Genomic DNA, 12,882 nt, shown 5'->3' with positions numbered 1-12,882 from the left:
CTAGGCTGGTGTGATATCACCAACACCAAGCTTGTCTGGGAACTAAGCTCTCTCGAAATGGAAGGAGACAGGTGAAGCAGTGGGTTACAGGTATCTGAAGGAAGTGGTGGTGTAGGAGACAGATAAATGCACGAGGGAATAAGTGCAAGGGAGATAATGTTTCAGAATGAGAGAGGTGTGAGAGGGCAGGGGAGCAAGGACAGGAAAGGCTTTGAGCTCTTGGGGAGAGAGGCCAGGAGGCAAGGCGGACAGAGCAGGGAGTGTTTGAGAAGCAAAGACTTGAGAAAACAGTAAATGGTGGAGGCATGAAGGTGCAGGCTAAGGAGAAAGCAGGGCTAAGGCCTAGAGACAGCAGGGGCCTGTGTGGTATTGACAGGAAGGAAGTGAAGATGCTGAGAAGGTGTGTGTGGTGGGGAGCTGTGGGTCAGAAATGCAATTACTGTTGAGCCTTTTAAGCTGCATCTGTATAGGAATGATGAGTATGATTTATTAAATTGTTATCCTGCCCTTCATCCAAGGAGCCCAGGGTAGTTTATAATATATAAACATCATCATCATCATCATTCATTCCCCCACCCATACAGACAGTTTACAGTACGTATAAAAACCTGCCAATACAGGGCTGCCTTCAGATGTTTTCCAAAAGTCATATACAGTCATACCTCGGATTACAGACGCTTCAGGTTGCGTTTTTCCAGGTTACGGATGCGCCGAAACCCGGAAGTACTGGAACGGGTTACTTCGGGGTTTCGGCGGTTGCGCATGCGCAGAAGCGTTAAATTGCGCTTTGTGCATACGCAGAAGCGCCAAATCGCAACTCACGCGTGTGCAGACGCAGCACTGTGCTGCGGGTTGTGAATGCTGTGGGTTTCGAACATGGCTCCCGCACAGATCACATTCGCAACCCAAGCGTCCACTGTAATGGTTCATTTCCTTAACATCTGATGAGAGGGCGTTCTACAGGGAGGGTTCCACCACTGCGAAGGCCCTCTACCTGGTTCCAATAACATAGTAATATACAAAAACAATACCCCACCCCCCGTTCAAAATGCCATAGATTGCTTAATTAGCCACAGGTCTGGGAGAAGAGGGATGTTTTTGCCTGGCCCCTAAATATAAGCAATGAAGGTGCCAGGCAAACCTCCCTGGGGAGAGCATGCCACAAACGGGGAGCCACTGCAGAAAAGCCCCCTTGTTTTATTCTGGATTCTTTGGTGGGGATGTTGTAAACCCCTTTGAGATTTGTTTTCTAAAATATAAATCAGTATAATAACAATAACAACAACAACAATAATAATACCACCAACGGGGGGGGGGAGGTGGCACCTAGAAATTCCATTGTGGTGACTGCCATCTAGGTTTAAGGTGCCATTTGGTGATTAGCTTATACAGTGTAACCTCGGTTTTCGACTTCCGAAATGTTCGAAAACCGAGGTGCAATGGGCGATCGGCAAAATCCATTGAGAAAATGGAAAAACACACAGCGGAAGCTGTTTGACTTCCAAGGTGCGTTCAAAGACGGAAGCAATTACTTCCGGGCTTTCGGCGCTCAGCTTCCGAAACGTTCAGCTTCTGAGATGCTCGAAAACTGAGGTTCCACTGTATATTGGAGATGTTTTACTGATGTTTTTATTGCTCTGTCACTTGTTGTTTGCTGCGCTCAGCTCCTTTGGGGGGAAGGACAGGATAGAAATGTAACAAACAAACAAATAGTGAGAGAAGGGTGCTAATTCTGTCTGGACAACTAGGATCACTTCCCTTGAATTTTAACAGTGCAAGATAATGGCTGTGTTTTCTGTGGCTTGAGTGCTGATTTTGGAATATGTCTCTATTTGCAGGTGACCCTGATGTCCCCACGGACCTGAAATGTTACCAGTCAGTGCCCAGCAATATTGTGAACTGCAGTTGGTCTACCAGGGAGCCTCCAGATGCTAATACTACCCATGTCCTCTACTATAAGAGCCTGAAATAGTAAGCAAGGCATTACGTGTGTTTCCCTGTGCTGATCCAGCCGCAGAGAGCCTGTGGATTTTGGCATGAAAGAGGCAAAACTTGCAAAATGTCAGGAAGAATTTGCTTTGTTGGCCTTAGGAAGTGTGTGTGTGTGTGTGTGCGCGCGTGCGCGCGCACATCGGTGCGCTTGGGTGGCAGTCCTCACAATGTGCTGCAACTTCCTCACTCTATTGTTAGCCGCGTTGGTCTCAAATGCCATTTCAGCATTTTTCTGGGAGGCAAAAGGGTTTCTACCAAGGTCTTGTCAGCAAAAGAAGTCACTGCATTTGATTGACAGAACCTTCCAGGGAGTTTCTGACTCTGGAAGTTACCTGCCTGCACAGGAGTTGTCTGTCATTATGCTTCAGACAGCTTTGAAAATAAGTCCAGACTCATCATTAGCCCACAGACCTTGTTTTTAAACTAACCTGTCTCCTCACACATCACTCTATTGGCTGGCGTCACTGTGAGCTGGAAAGTCCCCTGCCAAAAATCTCACATCTGCTTGAACTTACCAGGTACCCTTAGGCAAGCCAGAATCCAATGAGCCCCACATCTGCAGTATGGAGACAATAGTAGTACCTCATAATTATACCTCATAATTCCTCAGATACCCTATTACTCGGAGGGAAAGTGTTCAGGTTGACTTTAACAACCTCTGCATATAGACCACTTCCAGGCTGGTCAGGAATTAAGCTTCTGTTGCCTAGTATTCATTATGACCTTTCTCTCTGTGTCTTTGCATGGGGCAATCGCTACTTCCTACCTACATCTCCAAATTCTTGATTATTTTTCACAAACCATCCACATTTGCCTGTTGCTTACCTTTTTTAAAAAATAAGTTGAATATGTACTGTTCTTTGTTTGTAGATGAATTAGCATTGGGGTTTTTTTAGTAGGCATTCCTAATCATTTCAGAAAGCAACCATTCTCTAAAATTTGTGGCAGTACTGTATATTTATTTATTTCTATATCACATATGTATTATTATTATGATTTCTGTAGCCAACACAGAGGCATGTGTATGAAAGTGCATAGTCTTGGGAGACCAAATTTACAAATTCCACACTCAGAACAAAACAAATTACCCACTTTACATAACTCTTTGTTCTGAATTGGAAATGGAGCATTTTTGTGGCAAGGTTTTGCAAGGAATGGTAAGTCCTGGGCAATATATTTGTATAACCATTAGGTCCAGTCGTGACCGACTCTGGAGTTGTGGCGCTCATCTCGTTTTATTGGCCAAGGGAGCCGGCGTACAGCTTCCGGGTCATGCGGCCAGCATGACTAAGCCGCTTCTGGCGAACGGAAATGCCGTTTACCTTCCCGCCGGAGCGGTACCTATTTATCTACTTGCACTTTGACGTGCTTTCGAACTGCTAGGTTGGCAGGAATTTGTATAACTAAGGAGTGGCAAATACTCACTTTGGATTCATGCCGGAATTGCCTTTCCTCTTTCTGCCTCTTTCTCTAGTCATCCTGGCAAACCCCCCAGGCGTGGAGCTCCGGGCAAGCAGAACTGGTTGCTTATTGAAAGGCGCAACCTGACACAGGGAGACAGCTACAGTGTTTGGGTGGAAACCAATTACGGCATGGCTGGGATTGCAACTTCCGCTAAGTTAAACTTCAGCTTGGATGAAATAGGTGAGAGAAAATAGGCACAGAGTGCTTTGGGGAAGGGTCTAGATAAACTTGCAGATGAGGATAAAAAATATTACTAAAAATAGTAAGGTAAAAAGGTAAAGGATCCCTGGACAGATAAGTCCAGTCAAAGGCGACTCTGGGGTTGCGGCGCTCATCTCGCTTTCAGGCCGAGGGAGCCGGCGTTTGTCCACAGACTGCTTTCTGGGTTAGCATGACTAAAACGCTTATGGCGCAACGGAACACCATGCCAGAAACCAGAGTGCACGGAAACACCATTTACCTTCCTGTCGCAGAGGTACCTATTCATCTACTTGCACTGGTGTGCTTTCGAACTTCTAGGTTGGCAGGAGCTGGGACAGAGCAACGGGAGCTCACCCCATCATGGGGATTTGAACTGCCAACCTTCTGATCGGCAAGCCCAAGAGGCTCAGTGCTAAAAATAGTACCAGTGTGCTTGCTCACTTTTGTGTATCAGTGCAGGTGCAGTGTCAGCATCAGGTAACTCTTGGCAGTTGCTGAGACCCCAACAGGGGAGCTAGTGGCAATGCTGGCCTTCATCCCCAGAATTAAACAGCTGGGCCTGTGAGTCACCACTTTGGAATTTCCACAGTGCCTAAAGACCTAACCTGATGTAGCATCACTGTGGGGTATTGTGGGAAATTCATGATGCCACCCACTTCCACCACCATGAAAGCTTGTGGATGGGGGACCAGTGATGTGGGAGGCTGGGCTGCCAGAGGGCACTCTGCCAAGGGCCATCTCACATCTGGAGCTGATTTTGCATCTGTGTGGTACAGGACAGCTTGAATAGTGGGTGTCATGCTGCGACAGAGGATCACACCTACAGATTCCACAGTGATGTCACGAGCTGTGAAATTCCAGACACCTCAGCTTTTCTATTGTTCAATAAAAAATGGCAACTTACATCCCTAAAGACTTTGACACTTGAAATTATGTGGCTGGGGCTTTCAGTGGGTCCTGTTAAATTTACTTAAAGCAGCTTCCAGCCCATCCAAGTTATCTCTAGTTCTGCAGCACTCACCTCTTCACTGCATTCAGTCCTGTGTGTGCCTTTCAAAAATGTGTAAATTGTGAAAGTGAATCAAATGCGCTATCTCATGTTGCATTTTTGTTTGGTTGGTTTTGGCCTCTCAATATTTGGATTCTGAAAGAATTTAGACCCCCTTGAAAAATCACCACGCTGACTGCAGAAGTCCACCTAATCTCTCCCTGACTTCTGAGAAAAACACTAGACTGCTTCCTCCTGCTTATAAGAAACCAGTAACTTTAGTAATAAAAACACTGGAAGTTGTGATGTGGAATTGCAGGCCACCTGCTCTGTGGACATGCTGAACCTTGATCTTACTCTTCAGCATTTGTTTCCTGGGTTTTGTTTAGAGTTTGTTGTTATAGCATTGTTATGGCTCCATTCCTGATGCTTAGAGTGGAGAGTGGGAAGTGGGAGCGAAGGGTAAGCAACAAGACTTCGTCTGCCTGAGGCCTTTCTCTGCGTTGCTTCTTTCAGTCAAGCCTCCTCCTCCTGATCTGGAGCCTGTGGTGTTTGAGTCCTCTGTCGCGATGGTCAGTTGGAAGAACCCTCACTGGTCTGAATCCCTTCATCACCAGCCGCTCACCTGTGCCCTTCGATACAAGATGTCCAAGGACCATAGCTGGACCTACGTGAGTCTGTTTTGTCTGGACGCATGGGTCTGTTTCCCCATCCCATCTGCTGTTATCCAGCTTGTATTCTGGGAAAACTGCAGCCTAAGGAGTCTGAGACAATTGTGGCCGTTTGGCACATCACAGCAACAAACCTGGGAGACCAAGCATATTCTCTGTGGGTGCACCTTGAAATGATTTGAGAAGAAAGCACAAACAGAGACCTCAGTGGAACTTAATCAGCTTCCCAAACTGGAACAGAACCCAGGAGTCTCAGCTCCAATTGTTTGGCACTGCTTTCCCTCTCAGTGATAAAAAATAACAACAACTTCTTCTTCTTCTTCTTCTTCTTCTTCTTCTTCTTCTTCTTCTTCTTCTTCTTCTTCTTCTTCTTCTTATTTATACCCCACCTTTTTCCCTAAGAGGGGCTCAAGATGACTTACAAATAAAAATAAGAACAGAAAAAATACATTAAAAACTAATTAAAAATTGATAGAATTAAATTTATCGATTTACCTATCTATTAAAGGTAAAGGTAAAGGGACCCCTGACCATTAGGTGCAGTCGTGACTGACTCTGGGGTTGCAGCCCTCATCTCGCTTTATTGGCTGAGGGAGCCGGCGTACAGCTTCTGGGTCATGTGGCCAGCATGACTAATCCACTTTATGGCAATCCAGAACAGCACACAGAAACGCCGTTTACCTTCCCGCCAGAGCAGTACCTATTTATCTACTTGCACTTTGACGTGCTTTTGAACTGCTAGGTTGGCAGGAGCAGGGACCGAGCAACGGGAGCTCACCCCATCACAGGGATTCGAACCGCCTACCTTCTGATCGGCAAGTCCTAGGCTCTGTGGTTTAACCCACAGCTCCACCTGCGTCCCTACCTATCTATTAGAACCATACAATTAATTGCTGTAGAAATAGCATGGCCCTAGCCCTTTCATTAAAAGCAGTTAGTTTTCAAAAGCCTGTTGGAACAATAAAGTCTTCGCTAGGCGGCAGAAAGACAACAAGGAAGAAGGCAGTCTGGCTTCTCTAGGGAGGGAGTTCCACAATTGTCTGGCGCAGCCAGCACCAAGAAGGCCCTGTCCCGTGTCTCCACGAAGTGTATCTGAGGTGGTGGTGGGACAGAGACAAGGGTGTTCCCTGAAGATCTCAGAACCAGGACAGGTTCATAGGAGGAAATATGGTCTCCTAACACCTCACTCCCCATGCTCTCCTGCATCTACTCCCCGCTAAACTTCCTGCTATTCTGATGAATGTTTATGTTGATGATTTTTGTTTCGTTTTGATTTTTTATTTATTTATTTGAAGGTAAGTGTATCAGCACAGCAACAATAACAGGAGAAAATGGGGTTGGGGGTTGTTTTACCTGATTTGTGAGATGTTTTCTATAGATTCTTACTTTAAAAGAGGAATATAACTGCTACTTCTATTACTACAATGAATAATAAGAGTAATAATAATGATGACGATAATGTTCTTTCCCAGCTGAGTGAGGAGCATGTAGACCAGGAAGGGTATGACCTGGAGGACCTGAAGCCTTTCACTTCCTACGAGGTGCAGGTACAATGCATTCCAGAAATGAAAAAAGGCTTCTGGAGCGAATGGAGTACTTCCCAGACCTTCGTAACCCCGGAGGCAGGTAGGTACAGCCCTGGAAGGGACACAGGTGGCGCTGTGGTCTAAACCACGGAGCCTCTTGGGCTTGCTGATTGTAAGGTCGGCAGTTCGAATCCCCACGACAGGGTGAGCTCCCGTTGCTCTGTCCCAGCTCCTGCCAACCTAGCAGTTCAAAAGCATCCCAGTGCAAGTAGATAAATAGGTACCACTGTGGCGGGAAGGTAAATGGCATTGCCGTGTGCTCTGGTTTCCACCACGATGTTCAGTTGCACCAGAAGCGGTTTGGTCATGCTGGCCACATGACCCGGAAAGCTGTCTATGGACAAACGCCAGCTTGCCTGATAGCGAGATGCATGCCGCAACCCTATAGTTGCCTTTGACTGGACTCAACCGTCCAGGGGTCCTTTACCATTACCTTTTCCCTTCAGTTCAGTAGCAGTTCAGTACCAGAATTTCATGTCATGTTGGACTTCAGTTTCTTCCTAGCAGTCTGATGTCAATGTGCTCCCATTATGGTCCCCTTCCCTTCTCCTCTTTTCCTGGAGGAAACATTCTGTCTTTAGAGACGGATGTGCTGACATCACAGCAGGAGCTTGGCTGATACACTTATTTCACACTCCTGTCACTCACAAAATGTGAGATATACACTTGAAAATGTAGGTGTACAACTGAAAAATATATATGTAAATGTGGGGAGAGGCCATTGTATAAGGAATTAACCTTGTACTCTCTGCCCTTATGTGGAATGGTTGGGGTTGGGGTACTGAATCGTAGAATTCCAAAGTTAGAAGGCATCTTCAAGGTCTTCTGGTCCACCCTCCCTGATGACCCCATTTGAATGCAAGTTTCACAGCGCAGGATGCAGCCGCAGAACCTGTGACAAGGGGGCTGCACAGCATTTGCTTAAATATATCCAGAGCCCACCAACCCCTTAGGCAGGTATTTTTGGGATTCAAGATTCTGTTCATCTTTGGGGGAACTGGTTCCAAGCAGCAAAATTGGAGTATAAACCTGATCATTACTAAATCACCATTGTGCATTTTGTTTCTGTCTGCTTGGAAAAAGTCAGTTGTGCATGGTGCCTTATTCATTGGACTTATTCTTTGAGGAAAGCACCTGTGATTGTCCAGCTGCTCTGTTAGCTCTCACTAACCACCTGTTGCATCTCTGTTGCCTTTAGCTCCCCTGGGTCAGGTAGATGTGTGGCAAAAAGTTGGTGTTTCTGAGAAAGGTGTTCCAAGTCGCTTCCTGCTGTGGAAGGTAAAGTGAACCTTGCTGGTCTCCTTTTTACTGTACATACACAAGGGATGAATGAAAATTGAATTTTAAAGAATTTTCATCACGGAGCCTTTTGGCAAATGAGCAGACATACATTCCCTGCTATTGGCTGGCTGGATGGGGGGGGGGGGAACCTGAAGTTTATTTAGTTTAACTGAATTAACGTCTCCCCTGAGCTGTAATGACTCTCTGTGCTCAGCTTTTGGTCATAATAGCTTCTGGGAACTGATGGCGCTACACAGACCACAGACTGCTAGCAAATATGCTGAGCCTTGCAGCAAAATGAAGTTACTCTGCTGTCAGATAACAGGGATGTTAGCAAATCATGGTCACTTCCTCTTAGGACTGGTGCACTGTTTTTTAATTACGGCTGTGAGCTGCTTTAGGGGAACCTTCTGGCACTTCCCTCACTGCGAGAAGCAAAGTTACAGGGAACCAGGCAGAGGGCCTTTTTGGTAGTGGCTCCTGCCCTGTGGAATGCCCTCCCATCAGATGTCAAAGAGATAAACAACTACCTGACATTTAGAAGACATCTGAAGGCAGCCCTGTTCAGGGAAGTTTTTAATGTGGGACATTTTAATGTATTTTTAATCTTTGTTGGAAGCTGCCCAGAGTGGCTGGGGAGGCCCAGCCAGATGGGCGGGGTACAAATAAATTTTCTCTCATTTTTTTTAAGGGAGCTTTGTGCTTGCAGGCCTAGAAAGCAAATTCTAATCAGGTTTGCTTTAGATCTGACCTCCCCATAACCACGCACGCATTTGTCCTGCATCAGGCTAAACTCTACAATTCTATGATTCTGTGTTTAGTTTCCTGCATGGCAGGGGGTTGCACTAGACATCCTTTGGGGGATCCCTTCCAACTCTACAGTTCTATGATTCTATAAGAAGAATGCATACTTTTGCCAAGTTTGCCGATTGCCATCTGTAAATTGATGTCCCATAAATGTCTGTGGTGCACTCACGGCCTATAAAACAACAACAACAGGAAAAATACTGTGCAGGATAGGGTTACCAGATGTCCCCGGTTGCCGGGGACAGTCCCCAGATTTGCAAATCTGTCCCCGGACAAATTCCGTCCCCGGAATGTCCCCAGATTTGCAAATCTGTCCTGGGAGATGTGGCAGCGGCAGCCTTAGCAGCCCAGAGCCAGCCTGGTAGCGCAGTTGGTTCTGTCTGGCTTCAGGAGCTGCTCACTGCCGTGGTGCCCACCATTTTCCCTCGCCAGAAGTCCCCATACAATGTGTCTTGTGCGCATAGGATGTGTCTTGTGTGATCTCCTGCCCCCTTTGTTTTGACTGATCAGGGGAGGCTCGGGAATTGCGGGTGGGCGGCCATTGCCCAGTTTTTTAAAAACTGTGCATTTACCGTTTTACAGGGTGCGAAAGAATGGCTTTGCACCTTTATACAATATGCATGTGTGCTTGGGCCCAGGGTCTTTTGCCTCACCAAAAAAAAAAAAAGGGGGGGGGTCCCCGGATTCATTGAAAAAAATCCAGTAACCATAGCGTAGGATTCTGTCTGATAAAACATACAAAATAATGATGCAGTAGTGAAACTATGAGTCACTGGCTCACATCCTGATGTGCAGCTTCCCAAAAAATGTTCAATGTGATGCTGAGTTCAGTGGGTTTTAATCCCAAAAAAGAATGCATAAGATTACACAGTGTTAGTTTTAGGAAAGCAGTTCAGCAATGCATACTACAAGTGGGATCTGTCTGGGGTGCTTTCATGCCACCACGAACCTTGCCAAGGCTAGGGATGAGAGCCAAAGCCAGGTTTGCTTTCCAGCATGCCAGTGAGCTCATTGCCCGCTGCTTTCTGTATTGGTCATTCTGCCATCCCCACACCCTGGTCACCTTCAGGCTTAACCCCCCAGAGTCCAGCCATAATGGAGCCACTGTCTCTGGACCTACTTGGCAAGCTTTCTAAGGTTTATGAATTTCTTCCAGAATTACTGCTCTGGGACATGGGCGAAGCATCAAGCCTTGCCAGTCTTTCTGCAATTGTCCATCTGCTTCTAACAGCCGAGCAGCCTTTCTCAAAGCCTCCTGCAGCAGAGGCAGCTTCTCAAATGGCAACCTTGCTAGTGACCCCACCATTGTCCAGAAGCCTGTACATTGAGTCTAAACCACTGAACCTCTTGGGCTTGCCGATCAGAAGGTTGGCAGTTTGAATCCCCACGACGGAGTGAGCTCCTGTTGCTCTGTCCCAGCTCCTGCCAACCTAGCAGTTCGGAAGCACGCCAGTGCAAGTAGATAAATAGGTACTGCTGTGGTGGGAAGGTAAATGGCGTTTCTGTGCACTCTGGGATCATCACGGTGTCCCGTTGTGCCAGAAGCAGTTTAGTCCTGCTGGCCACATGACCCGGAAAGCTGTCTGTGGACAAACACCGGCTCCCTGGGCCTGAAGCAAGATGAGCGCCGCACCCCATAGTCACCTTTGACTGGACTTAACCGCTGAGGAGTCATTTACCCTTTTTTACCTTTACATTGTGGAATTGGGGGGGGGGAGGAGAGGAGGTGACGAGGAAGGCCAGTCCTAACTTATTTTTCTTTTCTCTCTCCCCCACCTACCTTTTTTTTGGAGGGGGGGCGTTATGAAAACACTAGAATGACATCTGTGTGCTTTTTCATGCAGTTGCTGTTGATAAAAAACCTTATTTTGCCCATCTTTCCCTTGCCAGCTTCCTGCCCTTTAGCAACAGCCCAACCTTTTCTCATCACCCCATTCCCTTGCTGAGAAGAGATGCACCCTGCGGACCTTTTGCCCTGTCTTTGCAGTGTGTTAAAGGCACAGGACTTTCCATCTACTTAAATATAAGTAGTTACACCATCTATGACTCTCTGGCTGCTGTGAGTGTGAGGAGGGACTGCCGTGCAGCTGTGTCCTTAGTGAGCACGATCCGTTTGACCGGGTGGGCTTCTTCAGGGTTTTCCCCCCCTTTGTTTTCTTTTACAACCTCTTTTTTGACCGGAGGAACCTCTGCTCACCTCCCTTTCGCAGGCACCAGACCCCGAAGCAGCTCGGGGAGTCATCCTCGACTACGAAGTTGTTTTCCGGGACCGCGACAAAAAGATCACTACGATGGTGTGCCTTTGCTGCCATGCTGCCCTCCCTCTTTCCGCCGACTACGCCTGGGTATCGGCCCGAAATTCCGTTAAGAATACGCTGCCTGCCAACCTCAGCTTGGAACAAGCAGGCAAGAGTTGTTGATAATGCCTTATCAAAGGGCTGCTTCTAAGGGGTCTTTCCTCTCACACCCTGTTTCCTGCCTTTTGGGCCGAAACTGGAGCTGAGTCATCCTCACCGCTGATGGGGGAAGGTGGTGTTGCTGCCCTCTGTGCTCCTCCCCTAACATCCTGTTCATGAGAAAGCGCATTGCCTGTCACCCAAACTCTTGCCAGACCTAATAAGAAAATGCAACCCTTTATGCTAATCCTAACATAGCAATTCAGCTACTCGAGTTCGCTTGGTTTGGAAGTGAAGTACAGTGGACGCTCGGGTTGCGAACATGATCCGTGCCGGATGCACGTTTGCAACCCGCAGCAGCGCATCTGCGCACGTGCGGGTTGCGATTTGGCACGTCTGTGCATGCGCAAACCGTGATTTAGCGCTTCTGTGCGTGCACGACTGCCAAAACCCAGAAGATACAGTGGTGCCTCGCAAGGCGAAAAGAATCCGTTCCGCGATTCTCTTCGTCTAGCGGTTTTTTCGTCTTGCGAAGCAACCCTTAGCGCTATTAGCGGCTTAGCGGCTATTAAAGGCTTAGCGGCTAAAAGGCTATTAGTGGCTTAGCGGCTTAGAAAAAGGGGGGGGGGGCGAAAAAAATTTGCAAGACTTGCAAGGCGTTTTCGTCTTGCGAAGCAAGCCCATAGGGAAAATCGTCTTGCGAAGCAACTCAAAAACGGAAAACCCTTTTGTCTAGCGGGTTTTCCGTCTTGCGAGGCATTCGGCTTGCGGGGCACCACTGTAACCCGTTCTGGTACTTCCGGGTTTCGGCGGTCCGCAACCTGAAAAAACGCAACCTGAAGCGTCTGTAACCTGAGGTATGACTGTAGGGCCAAAATTGTGTCGTGCCCTTCATTGCGCTACAACTTCCATCAGCCCCAGCAAGCATGGTGAATAATTGGGGGTTTCGGAAACTGTAGTACAGGGAAACCTGTGGTTCTCCATAGGTTACTGAGCTACAGCTCCCGTCAGACCAGGCAGCATGGCCAATGTCCAGGAATGATGGAGGTTGTAGTTCAGCAACATCTGGAGAGCCAAAGGTTCCCCATACAGTGGTACCTCAGGTTACATACACTTCAGGTTACATATGCTTCAGGTTACAGACTCCGCTAACCCAGAAATATTACCTCGGGTTAAGAACTTTGCTTCAGGATGAGAACAGAAATTGTGCTGCGGCACAGCCGCAGCAGCAGGAGGCCCCATTAGCTAAAGTGGTGCTTCAGGTTAAGAACAGTTTCAGGTTAAGTACGGACCTCCAGAACGAATTAAGTACTTAACTTGAGGTATTACTGTACCTGCTGTAGTGCAACAACATATCTGGTTGTCCAATTCCCCCCCACCCTCGCCTTAATAGTTTAAAGCACCTTGAAGGTGGAGTTAGGATACAGTGGAACCTCAGCTCCTGAACGCCTTGGGAGCCAAATGTTCCAGCTCCCAAATGATTGAAAACTGGAAGT

At 47.3% G+C, this 12,882-nt stretch overlaps 1 protein-coding gene across 1 annotated transcript in view; it reads left to right on the top strand.

Moving 5' to 3' along the window:
* IL27RA (interleukin 27 receptor subunit alpha) overlaps positions 1 to 12,882 on the top strand; it is a 28,942-nt gene that overhangs the window by 5,405 nt on the left and 10,655 nt on the right. The window contains exons 3-8 of the mRNA XM_077921563.1: positions 1,839 to 1,971; positions 3,467 to 3,636; positions 5,162 to 5,316; positions 6,789 to 6,942; positions 8,101 to 8,180; positions 11,201 to 11,396. Coding sequence (XP_077777689.1) covers positions 1,839 to 1,971; positions 3,467 to 3,636; positions 5,162 to 5,316; positions 6,789 to 6,942; positions 8,101 to 8,180; positions 11,201 to 11,396 — 888 coding nt within the window. The remainder of the gene's footprint in view (positions 1 to 1,838; positions 1,972 to 3,466; positions 3,637 to 5,161; positions 5,317 to 6,788; positions 6,943 to 8,100; positions 8,181 to 11,200; positions 11,397 to 12,882) is intronic.

This window comes from Podarcis muralis, chromosome 17, assembly GCF_964188315.1.
Source record: "Podarcis muralis chromosome 17, rPodMur119.hap1.1, whole genome shotgun sequence".
Taxonomy (NCBI): Eukaryota; Metazoa; Chordata; class Lepidosauria; order Squamata; family Lacertidae; genus Podarcis; species Podarcis muralis.
This window is presented reverse-complemented; position numbering and strand designations above follow the sequence as displayed.